This window comes from Diorhabda sublineata, chromosome 4, assembly GCF_026230105.1.
Source record: "Diorhabda sublineata isolate icDioSubl1.1 chromosome 4, icDioSubl1.1, whole genome shotgun sequence".
Taxonomy (NCBI): Eukaryota; Metazoa; Arthropoda; class Insecta; order Coleoptera; family Chrysomelidae; genus Diorhabda; species Diorhabda sublineata.
In genome coordinates, this window is record NC_079477.1 from 25,275,268 (window position 1) to 25,292,791 (window position 17,524).

Here is a 17,524-nt window from a genome sequence, read left to right on the forward strand (position 1 = left end):
TTATAATATATAAATAATTAGAAGTAACTGAAAGAAAAAAAATCGTATTTTCTTTTATATTATTTGTAGTAACTTTTGAATTATAATTCATCGTTCCTCTGTTACATTTTCACACCTCCATTGAAGTAATTTATCGTCCCCCAATCGCATATATCCATCACCGCACCTTTTAACGGCTACAGTACCCACCAAGGGGTAGTAGCGCCCACTTTGGGAATCACTTATTAAGGTTCATTTAGTAGGTATATACAATGACGAATAGCTGGTAGAATGAGCTCAAAATTAAACAAAACGAACTAATTTAGAGTGTCTATCGAAACCCATGTTTCAACCCCATAATTTTTTTTTTTATTTTCATCGGTTCGATTTCCTGAAATTTTTTTTGCTCCAGTAGAAATCCAATGTCATCTGATTGAAAACAACTAATCAGTACATTTTACTGACAACAGATCCCATGGGTTGTTTGCCATGGATATATATTGATTTATTTCGATTTTGACGTTTCAAAAATGTAATATTTCAAAATGTCACGATTTGGTTGTAAAACTGACAAGAATATTAATGAAATTATAGAATCAAACAAACCAAAAAACCGTTTATATTAAAAAATTTGTATAGAAAGCAAAAACTTTTTCCATTCCATCGCATCAGACGGAGAATTACCTTGACGAGGTGGGGAAGCTGGTACTCGCTTGACTGACTTTTTTTGTATCTTATCAAACAACGATGGTTCTGTAACAAATCGAGTTAAATATATTAAAAATATTCAGCAAGACTTGTCACTTCGGTTCTAGAATGTGTACTAAAGGAAAAAAACGACCCCAAGTTTTGTCCTGTTAGATTATTAAAAAAAAATTATTACAAAAAAGGGTCCAATTATTATAATCAATAGATTATTCATCAAATAAAAACGTCACTGGAAATCCGAAAATGATCACTGTTATGATAATATGCCCATTGGAAGATATACGATTCAAAATTGGACAAAATCATCTGCCGAAGCGATTTGGCTTCAATACCAAGGGAAAAAATACTAATTACTCCAATAGATCGACCGCGGTGAGTCGATTGACCTAAAGTGGTGTACAAGATAATCAATAAAACCCTACTTAAATATTGAAATCATAATCAAATTCTTAACATGCGTATTGGGAATACGTCTTCTTCAGTTATAGAAACTATCAAGTCTGGATTTTACTTTTTCAATTGTTCTTTTGCACTGTATTTTTATCTATAATGTGCCAAAAATTTTCTATCCGAATAAACCTTCAACATTGTTATTTCCAATAAGTTTTCGAAATCTATTATAAAACAATTATCAATGTCCTTGGGTTAGTACTACTGAAAACTATTTGCTATCAATCGAGAGGTATTACGTCAAGAAAATTTCTTTTTTCTTTCAAACTAATCTATTCAAAATAAGGTATATTAGAAAGCAATTGATTCAATTAATTTCTAGCATGTAGTCCTACGATCCAAATATCGCACAATATACATTGTAAAATCAAAATAAGAAACAATGTTATTTAAATTTGAATGTGATTTGAATTAACGTATTCTATACTATAATAGATCATGTTTGATATTTAAATGAACCCAATAGAAACTTCTATTTCGGTTTAACATTGATTTCTTGTTTATACTATTTACCTACACAGTTTACCGTAAATCTAAATGCCACGTATTTATTTGGCAGCCATTAATAATGAACGTTTTCAGTGAATTTGTAAACTTGGAAAACATTGTTCACCGTTTTGTGATACTTTTATTTGAAAGGATTAGCCCAACCAATATAAAATCTGAACTAGATTATATTCTGGGTGAGATGTGATTTGAACGAATCAATCGCCCAAGACATCATTGGGTGCAAAACAAGAATTATACGGCGGATGACCCATCAATTCGAGGTTTTGACTATTTAAGAACGTTTTTGTTTCAACTGATGCGTCAGAGCCCGCATTGTCGTGGTGGATTATGGTCTTCTGCGATTGGTATACCTGATTTTATCGCTGGTGATGGTGTATAGTTCAGAATTGACTACGTTGATCTAATGAAACCGCGACGACATTTGCTTTTTGGAAATTTGGACACGACAAAGCTCTGCGTAAGATGGATACCGCGTTAGCTCATAATTGAACAAAAACAAAAGATGTTTCCATCGAGTGGATGAAACGTGAGTCCATAACACACAACCGAAACAAAAGAACAAATAAAACAATGGACTGAAAAGGTAGAACCAGTTCCAAAGAAGGCGAAGACAGTATCATCTGCAGGGAAAGTCTTTGCGGTGTTTTTTTTTTGGATAATTTTCATTGAGTATATTTAAAAAGGAGAAATTATCGACGGCAAGTATTATTTGAACTTATTGTAACGTTTGAACGAATAAATTAAGCAAAAACAACCGCGTTTGCTTTAGAAGAAAGTTTGAATTGCTACCTCATTCCCTATTCGCCAGATTTAACTCCCTCGTATTATTTCTGGTTCTCAGACTTCAAAAAATGACTCGATGGTCAGTTAATGGCTATATTCTTATTATAAAAACGGTATAGAACTTTTTCCAAAATTTTAGTGCTTTCTTTGTCGGAACAGGTACCTCTGTGACAATCCTCGTATGTTATATCTTCTGTTTTTCACAAAATAATTAGAAGTTGTTTGTTTATTGCAACCAATATTTGTATATAAAATTGGAAATATTCTCATTTCTTACATAACACAAAATGTGTTCGTCTCATAAACGAAATTACGACGAAAAAAAAATCGACAAGTGTTCTGCAGTAAAATGAGTCGCAGTACATCTTAAATATGGGAATGTCAATGTTGTATGGCAGAAACAAGCGATAAATTCAAGATGATATTGTGAAACGCACAAAGAAAAACAATAAGTACATATATACGCCTTTCATTAGACATATGGTTACCATGTATACCACTCCTCATTAATTATTTATTTCGGATAATCAGCGGCGTAACGATATTGCTTCGTATCATTATCAATGTTAACATTTAAAAAAAACCTTAAAAATCAGAAAATTGGACGCCGTGCGCCTGTTTTACCATAGACACAACACACCGCTAAAAATTGTCGAGTCAGTAAATTATCACTCATTGTTTGTATGAGCTTTCTAAAAAATTTTATTAATGTAGAGCGTTGGCTCTCAAACTTTTTTGTTGTTTTATAGACCAGTTTCAAAATGTTGCTCTCTCTGGTGGACCCCCAGCAGCTACGCTACTACCAATTTCCAAATTCGTTCTAGTTTCAACGACGAATTAACAGTTTTAGAAAAAAAAGTTGCTTAGCTTCTTAAAATATTATCTGTCTATATTGAAAGGAGAGGTCAAGTCAACATTTTAATTTTTCACGGCGATTGTGGACCCTCATTATTTGTCACGCCCAACGTAGACCTCCGTCGAGTTTCTCTTGGACGCCTGGTGGTTCACCTGGATGTAGAGCATCGGTGTGCTCCAGATTTTGACCCAGTCTAACAACAACTGTTGAAAAACTTCGGCGGAGCCTTGGAAAAAATGTTTTGTCAAGAAATTGATTCAACTCGTTATCGGAACGATGAGAGTCGACGAAAGACGAACCACGTGGCGTTGAACGGACAAAATCTGAAGATATGCAGGTTCAGATTGACGGGTAAGGATCGGAATGATTGGATAACAGTTAAATTTGAGTCGTACTACGTTCATTTGATTTTGACTATTGAATTGAAAATGAAAATGATCTAAAGATGTTTTGACGTCTAAAAAACCATTAAAGATGATCCCCATTTTATGAAACAAGACATCATTGGAGATAAGAGTTTGCTTTATGAACTTGACTCGAAAACATAACTTCACTTTTCAAAAATTATCGTTCTAATTCAAATTAGGTGTGAAACTGATCTGATCGACACGGATTCCTAAAAAACCTTTCACATGAATGTTAGAATGTTGGTAGAGAAAGCCGCTATGAGACTTGGAAAGAATCGATTAGAAAATGATTATTTTTTTAAACATGTCGAGAATTTTTAAACTTATCATTGTCCAAAAAAGCTACAATGAACGAATCAAAGATCTAATGCATACTGTGTTATATGAACCACATCATTATCAAATACTGTTTGAACTATTCAAATATATAAAAGATAGGCAAAAATCGACTTTAATTGGGAGTGCGACTGATCTGATCAAAAATGGTTCCTAAAAAACCTTTCTCAGGAATTTAAGAACATAAGGATGGAATGCTGCTTTGATGTCTTGAAATGGATGGAAAAATGATCCCAATTTTTGAAACATGACATCATTGGTGATGATAATTGGATGTTTCGACTTACCAAGGCTCAAAAAAGCTACAACTAGCAAATTCAAAGATCTAATGCTTGCTGTTTATATGAACCACATCATTTTCAAATATTGTTTGAACTATTTTCTATCTTCAAGTTTGAAATTTTAGTATAGATAAGCAACTATCAATTCAAATTAGAGCTAGAATGAGCTATTGGAGAATGAAGGTAAAAAGAAAGCAACAATGAGCCGGTTTGTTTCTTTAATATCATGACAGTGCACCTTGTCGGAATTTCGGATACTCGCCCCGTAAACCGCAAATACATATTATGGGTAATTATTTCGAAAAATATCACACTTTGAAAAATTTTCAAGCATTGAGGTTTATGTTTTTCTTTTATAAAATAAGTTGGGATATGTTTCTTTATAAAATAGCTAAGAAATAAACGTTTTGTTTTATAAAAACGACTCTTTTTTCTTTCACAAAGCAGGTATGTCCTTGCAACTAATATAGTGCTGGAGTTATTATTAACTTACGAGTTACTAGGCTGAAATGCAAACGGTTAATAAACGAGTAAAACTTCCCTGCAACTTGTTAGTTGTGACCGACCAGCTAAACGATATACTAATATCCAGCACTGCTATGAGAAATGGAAGAACCTTCTTCAAGGCTTTGTGTTTTCCCATTACGACGAATTACGACATAACTTTTTTTAAAATCATTTTATTTTATTACTACGCCAGATATATGTATTACAATAATGTTTTGCTTTACATAAAGAAAACTTATCTGGGTATTGCAAAAAGTGTTGTTATTATTTATTTCTTATCAATAAGTTAAATTTTATCCCTCTGTATTCAGTTTTTTGTGCGTCACTGTTTAACCATAAATATGTAACGTAAAAATTGAATGCCTGTGCATATAATATATACTTATTTCGGCTCTCACGACAAGGATGATCGTTAAAAATTTTTTAGTGTCACTTTAGATTGATATTTGCATCGAAAGTTCGATAGGACATTTATAAATTTTTTGTTGACTATGCAAATAGTTCCTTTTCATTCAACTACGATTTAAATATATACGTGCATCATAATTTACAGATTATGATCTTGCACTGTTGTCTAATCTTCATAATAGTTAAGAAATATAGAAAATTTTGAGGTTGTATATATACCCGGTCAAAAAAAGAATTGATAATCTTAACTATTTTTTGTATGTACCAAACCATTCAATAAGTCGAGTTACTAACTAAGATTTTGCTAAAAATCGATTTCATTCGTCAATTTAGTCTCCTTCAAGAGCTATACAATCATTCTTACGCTACTCTAACTTCTTGTAGAAGGATTTGTCGTTTGTCTCAAAATAAGCTTCAGTTTCAGCAATTGCTTCTTCATTTGAGCTGAATTTCCCACTTGCGAGAATTTTTTAGATCGGCGAATAACCTGTAGTCACTGGTGGCAAGATCTGTGGGTGGAAGCTATTCGAAGTGTAATTTGTTCAATTTAACCATCGTTGTTTTCGACTTCTAAATCAGTGCATTGTCTTGGTGGAAAACACGACATATGAGACCGTTTTTCCTTGATTTTTGCATTCAATCGATCTAACAACTCTATGTAGTATTCGGTAATGATTATCTCTCCTTTTTGGATTAATAATATTCCATGCTTATCCCAAAATTCTGAAGCCATAACCTTCTGAGCTGACTGTTGTGTCATTGGACGCAGTCCACTCAGATGATGATCGTTTTGATTCCGGAGTGAAGTGATGGATCCAATTTTCATGCATAATTGTAAATCTTCTGATATTTTTACGGCCTCAGCTATCTCACGTAATTTCATTTTACGATTAAATATAACTAATTTGTGGACTTTTTTGATGTTTTCTGGAGTAACCACCTTAATTGGACGACCAGAACTTTCGCCATCATCGACGACTGCGTTTAAATTCATCAAACCATCTTTTCGATGGAGCGGAGTCCGGATAACACTCTTGAAGCCATTGCTAAACTTGTACAATTTTTTTTTCACCTAGAAGCAATAATAATTGTGACAATTGTTTTGAAAATAGCAAAAGTAACTTCACTTAAATGGCTGCCACTGTTTACACATAGTCTTTTGAAAGTTGGTACTTCATAAACGTCATATGAACTTGACAATTGCAACGCCATCTATGTGTTAGTCACACGATATATTGAATAAAAAGGAAAATAATATTAGTACAAAATAAAATCTTTTAAAATGGTGTCTCTACGAGCTCTAATCACACCACCATTCATTTTTTTATCAACCCAAAAACTTTTTATTTCAAAATTATATCTAATTTTTATCTTAATTACGTCGAACAAATAAACAAAATGCAAAAAAAAAACAGAGAAAATCTTTTTTTGCTCGGCTACTATGACCACAGGTGCGATTACAATTATATTGCTATATAGATACAACATACACATTATCAATATATAATTGTTCTATATTTTATAGTAAAGATTCACATCCCTTAGAAATTGAAGCAGAAAAGAGATTTGCTCCAAGTCATTCAGGATGTCTTTGTAATTGGTCTTGAATTGGAACTGCGAGAGGCCTGTGAAGTTACTTGGTTGAGTGTGATGTATAGAGTGTTCAAATTTTGCTGCCACGTTATTCTGATTTTTCTTTTAAAGTAGATTTTAAATCCTTATGAATCGTTTTATTGTCGGTATAAGTTAAAGCACTTTTTACTTAGAAGGAAGGGAGATGAAATTGATGACTTGTAGAATGCTAAATAGCTCACCTGTATGAACGCTGCAAGTTGGAGATGATTTGATTGGAAATTGTGACGTTGTAACTGCGCAGCCTACTCCTGTTTCATTCTTGTAAGCACCCGAATATAAAATTAGATCATAGTTGCCACTAATTATTATTTTGTTGAAAGCATTTTCGATTTCTTGTTTGGGTGTTGAGTGTTTGTCATATCTCGTAAGGGATAAAGTGAAAATATTAATTTCTCGATTCTTTTTTTTTTTATTTCCCAACATTAATACAAGCAAACTCCAAAATATTTTTTTCTATGCTAGTAAATGAACTCTTAAGCCCACCTGTTCCATTTTTAGTCAGTACAGGTAAAATGTGTTTACACACACTCACTCAACTTCAAGCAGCAAGTGGAACATGTCAGTGCCAAAGCGTCAGTAGTGAGAGCTAGTCTCGCACGACTGATGCTGAACGTCGGAGGCCCAAAGCAGAGCAGGAGGCTATTATTGTCATCAGTAGTCACATCGGTGCTCACTTACGGAATATCCATTTGGGCCGACGCACTAAAGACGCAAGAATCATGGAGAAATGCTGGACCAGTATATCGACGAGTAGCTAGAGCCTTCCGCACATTATCAGAGGAAGCAGTGTGTGTTATCTCCGGTTCTCTGCCTCGCAGAGTTCTAGCTGAGGAAAGACGGAACCTAAATCAACGAAAATGGTCAACCACACTGAGCCCTGAAGAACTTAGAAGGGAAGAACGGCAACACAGCGTCAGGCAACAGGAGTGGAATGCTGCAGAGAAAGGTCGGTGGACATACCGTCTCATACCGCGGATTGATGTGTGGTTCAACCGGAGTCATGGTGAGATCAACTATTATTTAACGCAGATGTTATCAGGACACAGATGTTACCGGAAGTATCTTCACCGCTTTAAGCACGATGATACCCCAGAGTGCCCGTCCTGCCCAGGGATTAATGAAGATGTTTTCTTTGTGTGTCTACATTACAACCAACAGCGCGATGAGTTAGAGAAGATTCTGAAAAAGAGAACCCAACCAGAGTCAATAGTAGAAGCAATGTTGTCGTCAGAAGCTGCCTGGAACGCCACAAGCACTTTTGCTACAAAAGTGCTTACAGAGTTGCGATCCATTGAGAGGAAAAGAGCGAAAGACATAATCTAGAAGGAAGAAATAACATCTTAGCCACCAGAAGGAAGAGCGGCAGCTAATTCCTCCCCCCACGAAGAAATCCCTTACGGCGGTACCATGGGAAATCAGAGGATAGAAGAGAAAGGGGTTTAGTGGGTAGGAACGTCAGCGTCGAGTTTTAGTATGACGCTGCGTCGAGGCGCCACATATCAGGCTAAACAGCTATGCCTAGAATCCGTAAAAAGGATTCCCCCCCCCCTAAGGAAAAAAACACACACACATTAAGACGTCCAGACAACCAAGAAGACAAGAGTGTGTGTATAACCAACAGGCTAACTTTTAACACAAAGATAACACCTCCAGAATCTACCATAGAACTCTACACGCGAAACTGCACCTCGGACGACGATGGTAACTTGTAGAAATGACAGGGGTTGGTGGAATGTCTTTTTTCGCACCCTTCCGCGGATTTATCCGGGGGTGGATACTTAGCACTCGCGCGCGTACCGAGAAATTTAATATAACGTTTACAAATGTTTATAACTTAATTAAACATTTCTTCTAATTCAAACTTTTTATGTGACAGAATCATACCATAGTATAATGCCAAAATAAACAAGCATTCAATAAAAACCGTTTTTATGACTACTACTACAACATCAACTCTAGCTAGTTTGAAGTTTAAAATTTGCTTCTACCGCATAAAAGTTTAGTATGATAGTGATAGCTCGTAAAATACTTTCCTATAGCGTTTGACCTAAATACACACCGAATGTGTGTACAAATCCCATGAAATAATCCTTAAAGTGCACAGTAGTGTTGTTTTTACGACCAAAAGATATAAAAGATGATTGACGGGTAGTGTAAAATGTATAAATAACTCTATACGTAGTGCGGTCCATGAGCTCTCGGCTTCATATCGCTGTTGCAAAACAACGTGACTGCAAAAATGGAAATAAGTTAATTGATAATATAAGAAACACATCCCAACATTAACATAAGTGACATGAGAGTGGTTGTTTGCTAAAGTTACTAAAGGGTACTTGGTCACAAATATCTGGATTGACTTGCCCTTGGTTCGAACAGACTGCATTATTTAAATAAAATAGCTTTCTTTCCTTTTTATTTGCTACGAGGCGAAAATTTCATAAAATCGCTGAAAGAACTAACAAGGTCATCTAGAACAAAGCACAATTTACAGAGAAACATTGACCCATTTCCACGGGGTTTTCGGTCACTTTTCCACTATACGTTCTATAGAATCGCAAATTGTTTTTTTTTGCTTTCATGTTTTTGCATTTACGTCGCTGTTCTTCCGGAACGAAGATATAGTAAACTCGTTCGCAAAAATTTTCATGCACGCGTGTGTTTTTGCACAAAGTTTCAAGTTGCTGCTTCGATTTATTTTATTGTAATGGGGCTCGAACGACCATTCAGTCAAGTTTGTAATCGGATTCAATCAAAGGTTAATTTTGCGATAGCATGCGACACCGTCAAAACAGTTTGCGACCCACAGAATGTGCGTCAAATCAATAGTTAAAAGTGTGCTCCAAGGTCACGCTGGAACAGATACTTTTTGCGATGGAATTCATACAAAAGTTGAATGGAATGAGATATTTTGAAATGCGAGACCATCTAAACAGTTCGAGGCACACAGAAGATGCGTCAAATCAATAGTTAAAAGTGTGTCGAAGGTCATTAAAACACTTTTTGCGATAAGGTCTAAATAAAGGTTATATGAGAAAAGATATTTTGCGATACAATGCATCAAATCAATAGTCAATCAATATCAAATCGGATTCGAACAAAGGTTAAATGAAAGAAGATATTTTTCGATAGTATTTGACACCATCAAAACAGTTTGCGACCCACAGAATGTGCGTCAAATCAATAGTTAAAAATATGCTCCAAGGTCACGTTGGAACACAAACTTTTTGCGATAAGGTCCAAATAAAGGTTGAATGACAAAGATATTTTCCGATAGAATGCGTGGCAATCATAACAGTTTGCGACGCATAGAAAGTTAAAATTGAGTCCCAAGGTCACGCTCATGTACATACTTTTTGCGATCTATCAATAAAATAACAATTTTTGAGCAAATCTCAACTGTATTGAGGTAAAATCCATCATTTACTTAATATTTTTCATCTTTATAAAAGTCGGTTAGGTTAGGTTAGGTTTACCGATCGGCGCTAATTGATGATGTCGCACTCTATCGCAAGATGTCTCCTTTCATTTAAAATATGTTTGAACCTTATCGTAAATAAAACTGGAACTACTGCGTCGCAAAATGATCTGATGACGTCAAATTCTATCGCAAAATGATCGCAATTAAAATTATTAGAATTGTGTCGTTGTCCAAGGTAATGGAGCCATTAAACAGTTTTGTTAACCCCACTTTTTTTTAAAAAAATTAGGAGTTTTATCTCTCTTCGTCGGTATTCAAAAATTCAGCAACCACTTTAAAAACCAACTTTTTGATAAAGAGTAAACGTCTATTGGTTTCTAAAATCGCACTATTATGATATCCAAATATAACTGTTTTAAACTTAGAGGACAAAAAAACAAAAAATGCCGCTTTTCCAGGAAGCTTCTCTCGAAACGTTTAACCTCCATTTCACCAAAATAGACGGCGATTTTTTTATACAAAATTAATAAATGGTACATCCAGAGACCGAGAGATTCCCGAGTATTAACATCTGGCTCATATGGCGATGTCAACGTTGGGTTATTTTAACTAGTAGTTCTGGAAACAACAAAACATATTTTTCTATATAATAGAAATTAGCAAAAAGAATATTTTGTTTATTTATTTATTAAATAAACCACATTTCCAAAATATTTTAGAAATTGTGATAGAGTTTATATAAAATATTTTAAATTCTGGTATATATTAGAATGATTCATATCAATATGTTGAATTAAGATCAATTTCAAGAGAAAATATAAATACTTTTCTATTTTTTGTCGCATTCATCGAAATATTTCTTTTGTTATGTATATGGACCACTTTTTTGTATTTGATGCTTTTTTACTATACCATAGTTTGTTGAAAAAGTTCTATTATTTTTATCATATTGATGACTTCTTAATCTATTTTATAAATATTGAAATGTCTGCCCTATGTAACGAGCATCACAATTATTACAAGAAACCTAATATAATATTACCGATGCTCCTTGCAATGATTGTGAAGTTGCATACATAAGACAGACATTTCAATATTTATAAAATAGATTAAGAAGTCATCATCATCTTTCATATAAGTTTATATAAAGAGACCAATTACTTTACTACTCATTTAGGTTGAAATATAGAAATATTTTCTTTCAAAAAATATTTTATTTATTGAAAAGGGCCTACAACGAATCTTTTATTCATAAAATAAAATAAAGGTAAAGATCTAATAATAAATTAAAATCTTGATGAATATTGCTTTATCAGAAAACATCAAACAATGAACAACTACAGTTTTATAATTCCATTTATTTCTCTCGATAGAAAATTTATCTGTTTTACGGGAAAGTAAGTTTTTTCTAAATTTATGGACATCTAAAACACTCAATATATATGGAACATGGGTACACATAATGCAAGGAACGTTTTGGAATTAAGAAAAGAAAAGAGTAAAAAAATTATCTATATTTACGAGGGCTGCTACTTAAGTTTTGATATATGGCAACACTGACGTAAATATGTCAAATCTGCCATTGCAATGTGTCGTTATACAAATGCTATTTGAGTTATTTACTCGCTTCGACTTTTGGTGATGAAGCACCATCTCTAACCACTGTGTTCAGTTGCTTTTCCGAATTCAATCGTGGTCTCACTTCACTACAGGATGAATTTCAAGGAGGTCATCAAAAATCGGCTGTTGTGTCAGAAAACATCGATGCTGTACGTAAACTGACGTACCGTGAGATTGAGGCAAACTTGGACATTAGTTCCATTCGCATAAATTCAATATTGCATGAACATTTGGCTGTTAGAAGGTTTGTTCGCGTTGAATACCGCATAATTTGACAATGGCTCAAAAAATTCAATCGTGGTGCTACGAAAGACACGTTTAATATCGTGACAGGCGACGAAGCATGGATTTACAAAACATATCACTACCATTAGAGCAATGTACAACAGACAATGTTGAATTGTACACCAGCATTTGTTTGCCAGAAGGTTCGATAAAATCAGGGTAACAAATCGCAGAAAACGAATCGTTCTCGATCACGACAATGCGAACTCTCACACCACATCAGTTCAAACAAAAACGTTTTTGAACGGTCAAAACTTTGATTTACGGATCATCATTATTTGGCACCCAATGATTTCTTCTTATTGCCGCATATCGAAAATAAATTGCGAGGTTTACACCCGAAGAAGCGGTTGATACGTTCAAATCACATGTTTTGAAGACAATATTTTGAAAAACAATAGAGGCATATCCAATTATAAATATTTGTTTTCACTTGTTTATCTGAAAACTTAAATAGTAAAAAAACAAATTCTGCTTTCTTTACATACAGATCGTCGCACTTGTCAGTTGTCACTTCTCGTTACTTGTCAGATCTTCATTCTAGGACACAAGGGACAATCTTGAAGGACAATATCGGGATTAAGCAAAATCTCCCATTTGAATGATTCAAAGAGTTTTTGAAAACTTTTTGATCTGTGTGTTGTTCTCTCAAGATAAAGCGGAACGTGTCTACTTGCCGCTTCACGTCACTCGTATGCTGACGACCATAAAAAAATAGAAATTCCATTCTTCATACCTCCACGTATACTTGTGTTTATCATTCTACTATGCCTCTACAAATCCTTCGATAGCTCTAGCATTTCTTGAATAGTGAGTGATCATAGTAAAGAATACGAGGTTAGGTTACTGATGTTCTATCGGTGAAAGATTATTTTAAAAATCCTTATCTGCAAGACAAAATGTATGATCTTAAGGCCGCTTAACATCATGCAATACGACGTGCCAGAAATTGCCTGCAAATCTCTGTAAACAAATACCTAACCTCAAATTTTATCTAATATTTTGAACCTTATTTAACAATGAAAATAACAAAGCTAAGTTTTACCAAAGTCAGCTGATCTGTTAAGCCAAAAGTAACTAGATTTCTCCCTAGAATTGTAACAGCGGCCTTAATGAGAGAATCTATTGCAATGTATGTGTAGCTGAAATTGGAATACTAAACTTTCCAAACAGCTTTTAACATATCGGGAGTGTATGTGGGCTGGGCGTAGGTATCCCAAACTTGGACTGTAAAGCTGAGAGTTCATTGGTGGAAATCGTAACCTTTTTCGATATTCTAACATTATAAATTTCTCTAATTTTGTATCGAGAATTCCCGGTCTATAGCTAGGAAGCTATTTCAGCTATTCGATGAGCTAAACTTAGACGTCGTTGCAAAATAAAACACAACAACTGCATTGTGAAAGCCGAGAGAAAATACACATCTCACGACGTCGAACTATAAAAATTCTTCGAATTTCACCGGGTCGTATCTCTTTCTCGCTTTTAATAATTCGAAAAATGAGTTGTTGCACTTTTATTAAACTATTTATAGTCCATTCACACTTTCCCACGTACGAGTGATGCTTGTTTGGTAATAATCTGACGGTTCAACATTAGACAACAAAATATCTTCTTGATATTCTAGTCTATTTTTAACACATCACAAATCGTATGAGTAACTAAGAAAAACGCATGTTTTTGTCAAAAATCTTATAGCCAATATGCTTGTAGAAGTATTTGTCTTTTGCCTCAAAATAGGCTTCAGTTTCAGCATTTGCTTCTTTATTTAGGCTGAATTTCTTACTGGCGAGCATTTTTTTAAGAAAAGCGAATAACCAGTAGTCACTGGGGGCCAAATCTGGACTATACGGATAAGAAAGCAATTCGAAGTGTAATTCCTTCAATTTAACCATCGTTGCCATCGATTTGTGAATCGGTGTGTTATCTTGTGGTTTTCTCTTCGATATATGAGGCCGTTTTTCATTGATTCTTGCATTCAAACGGCTCAACAACTCTATGTAGTATTCGCTATTGATTGCCTCTCCCGACCGTTTTGATTCCGGAGTGAAGTGACGGATCCGTGTTTCATCCATTGTCACATATCGAAGCAAAAAAACTGATTTATTACGTGTAAACATGGCTAAACACTGCTTTGAATAATCAAAACGTTTTTTTTGATCGACTGTGAGTACATCCACTACGAAAATAGCTTTCTCGTGGTCTCAAAGTAAACACTCTGCATTCTGATGTCTTTACAGCCTCAACTCTCCTTCGCAATGTTAATTTACGATTAGATATAACCAATTTATGGACTTTTTTATGTTTTCTGGAGTAACCACCTCAATTGAACGATCTGGACATTCACCATCATCGGTGTCTGTACAATCACGTTTAAATTCAGCAAACCAATAACAAATAGTTCTTTTCGATAGAACAAAGTACGGATAACTCTTTTGAAGCCATTGCTGAGATTGTACATAATTTTTTTTCATCAAGAAGCAATGATAAATTAAAATACGAATTTTACACATAGTCTTTTGAAAGTTGGTACTTCATAAACGTCATACGAATTTGACAATGGCAGCTCCATCTATGTGTCAGTCACACGACTTATTGATTCTTGTTGTAGGTACGAGAGAGTAATAAAACCTACTTAATAATCCAAAATTTAGTAATTTTATATATTATTACAGAATAATCTAAATATTTCCTAAATTTTTCATAAATGTACCTTCGCTAATACATGTTTTTGGTATTTCATAACCCTAAGCTTTGCGGAGTAATAAGAAAAGGGTTTGGAGTTGTGTATGTGTATAGAAGATTATATAATCGTGAAATAAGATTTTTTTCAAAAGTACTTATTTTCCAATAAAGTGTTGATGTTATCAACAAAGAGGAAAACTCCAGAAAAACCAAAATTTCAAATAGAATATCTTGTGAAGGAAAGTGCACACGTTCTTCTTTGGAAAAGAATTTCCGACAGCAGACAAAGTTTTTGGCACAGTTCGAGATGATACGGATTACTCTGAAATGCACACTGCGGAAACTTTTAAAAGAAATAGGTTTTCGATAGAAAAAGCATTCCTAAAAGTTCTAACTTCATCTTGTTACCGAAATGGTGCTTTAGGGAAGGCACTTATGAGCTGTGGAAGCCATCAAGGCGGAAACGACTCTGCAACTGAACAGCATCGCAACTGAAGACTTCTGTTATCAACAGGAATTTAAAGGAAGCCATATTGTAATACCTGAATAATTGTACTCAACTTTTATACGAATTTTCCGGACATACCTCGTAAACTAACAAAAATATTTTACTGATATCCGCGTAACTATTTAAATAATTCTAATCGGTGCTGAACATTAATCAAACAAAAATTTTGTTTTCCCTTTACTGAATCATCTCAAAATAACGTGGAATTTTTTTTAGATAGCATACAACACGTTTATAGAATTCAGACAGGTTTGCGTGATATTTTTACTGATCGATCAGTCTATTTTTTTAATTAGACGAAATACTATAACAAAAAATTAACAAAGAATCGTTCTGATAGTACTAAATCAAAACATGGATCATCGGAATTCATTGCAGTTAAGCAAATTTATCTTTCTGAAGGTGTAAACCAATAAGAAGCTACAATTACTTCAGTGTTTCAAGTTTTTCTTTTTGTTTCAGGCATTATGTACTGAAGTATACGAGATGCAGATCAGTGAGGCGGCCGGCGGGGTGCCGGCCCTGGGTGCCGAACCATGTAGATTTCCTAAACTAGAAGAATGCGCCCATTTTCACTACGAGAGGGTGCAATTGCCCCAGTTGACCGTCACCCTGCAGACCAACATGGACCAATCGCTGCACTCGCAACATAGTAAGTAACAAATTACGCTAGTAAAAAATTTTTTTATCACACGAACTTTATTTTGTTTTGTTTGTTTGTTTTGTGGTGCGTAAATAAACAAAGATGATGGTTTTCCGACGCGCGACGTATAATTATCCACGAGGAAAACTCCAAGAAATGCAAACTTCCAACGACTGGCCTTGCGATTTATTTGTGGTCAACGCAATTGCCAGACGTATGGAATCATCATTATACGCGGAATCAAGACATCCTTTCTTTTGTATTTTCACCTCCATCACCTTTTTCACAGCCAGTCTTGTTCTATTGCACAGTCGAAGTTGATTAATGTTACGCAGCATGATGACAACTGATCCTACTTTTAACTGCAAATTGTGAGGTGTAATCCAGGTAATTCCAGTGAATTTAAAAACTCCGTGAGATAGTTGACTACCTACGTCATTCTGATTCATAACGATGTCGACTGATTTAAAGGAAACCAACTGTGCTGGAAGAAAATTCTGAATAGTTGCATTGAGTTTCTCGACATCTTTATCTTTGGCCGCCAAGATTGCTCGTTCACCCAGTCAGTTATGATTATTAAACTGTTGCACTATATCTGTGGAAACGCGCTGAATAAGCTCCTCTTTTGAGTCTGTGATGTGACAGAAATCTGTGGGAAATGTGATGAATCCGTTCGAGGTGTCCACTGCGACATTGCAGTTTCATCTTATTGCAAATATTACTATCATAAAGGATCACCGAAGTAAAGAAAATGTATCAAAATAAAGAATTTCTACTATTCGCCTCTGAAATAATTTCGAAATTCAATATTTCGAAAAGGTATTCCGCCGTGAATGTGAACACAACTACTTTCCTGGCTAATGCCTCGACGAATATTGAATTACAACTTCTCTGTAGAGCGTGATGCAAATCAGCCTTTTTGTCGATATTAACATCCCCAATGGTTAAACTGCTCTGATGAGACGTAATAACTATTAAACTAGTCAGTAGTTACACCCACTCCTTGCAATTGCAAGCCATTGGAAATGTTAATATCGACAAACAAAATTTGGTATCTTTTCGTGTGACAAAAAAATTTTGTAAAACAAATATTTAACGTTGCTATGAAATGTTTCAGAATTACTGTTTCAAAAGTAAAGTTTCCTCTATGGTTTGGGGATTCGTGTCAGCTAGTGTAGTGGAGTCCAGTGTATCGAACTAAATTGAAAAATGCGTCTAAAATTTTCGTTTTTTTTTTGTAGACTAAGTACCACTATCGTAAATATCTTTTCAGCTAATGACGATACCGATGTCGAGTGGTTTATGGTGCAGGTTACTTCGGGAGATGCCTGTTGGATCATTCAAAGAAACTTCGAAAATTTTCGGATGTTAGATGATCAGTTGCATCAGTGTATTTTCGACCGGAAGATTTCTCAGTTGCAAGATTTGGCCGGTCAGTCTCTCAACGACGAAGATCTTGAGGTAATGATTCAAATCATTTTTAATAAAAAAAATCTTGTTTCGTA

At 34.6% G+C, this 17,524-nt stretch overlaps 1 protein-coding gene across 3 annotated transcripts in view; it reads left to right on the top strand.

Annotated features, from left to right (window-relative positions):
• The window catches only part of LOC130442839 (GTPase-activating protein CdGAPr), a 97,284-nt gene that overhangs the window by 29,500 nt on the left and 50,260 nt on the right, over window positions 1–17,524 (top strand). For all 3 annotated transcript variants that reach the window (XM_056777203.1, XM_056777204.1, XM_056777202.1), the window contains exons 2-3: window positions 15,839–16,028; window positions 17,293–17,480. In XM_056777203.1, coding sequence (XP_056633181.1) covers window positions 15,863–16,028; window positions 17,293–17,480 — 354 coding nt within the window. In that variant the 5' untranslated portion in view covers window positions 15,839–15,862. The remainder of the gene's footprint in view (window positions 1–15,838; window positions 16,029–17,292; window positions 17,481–17,524) is intronic.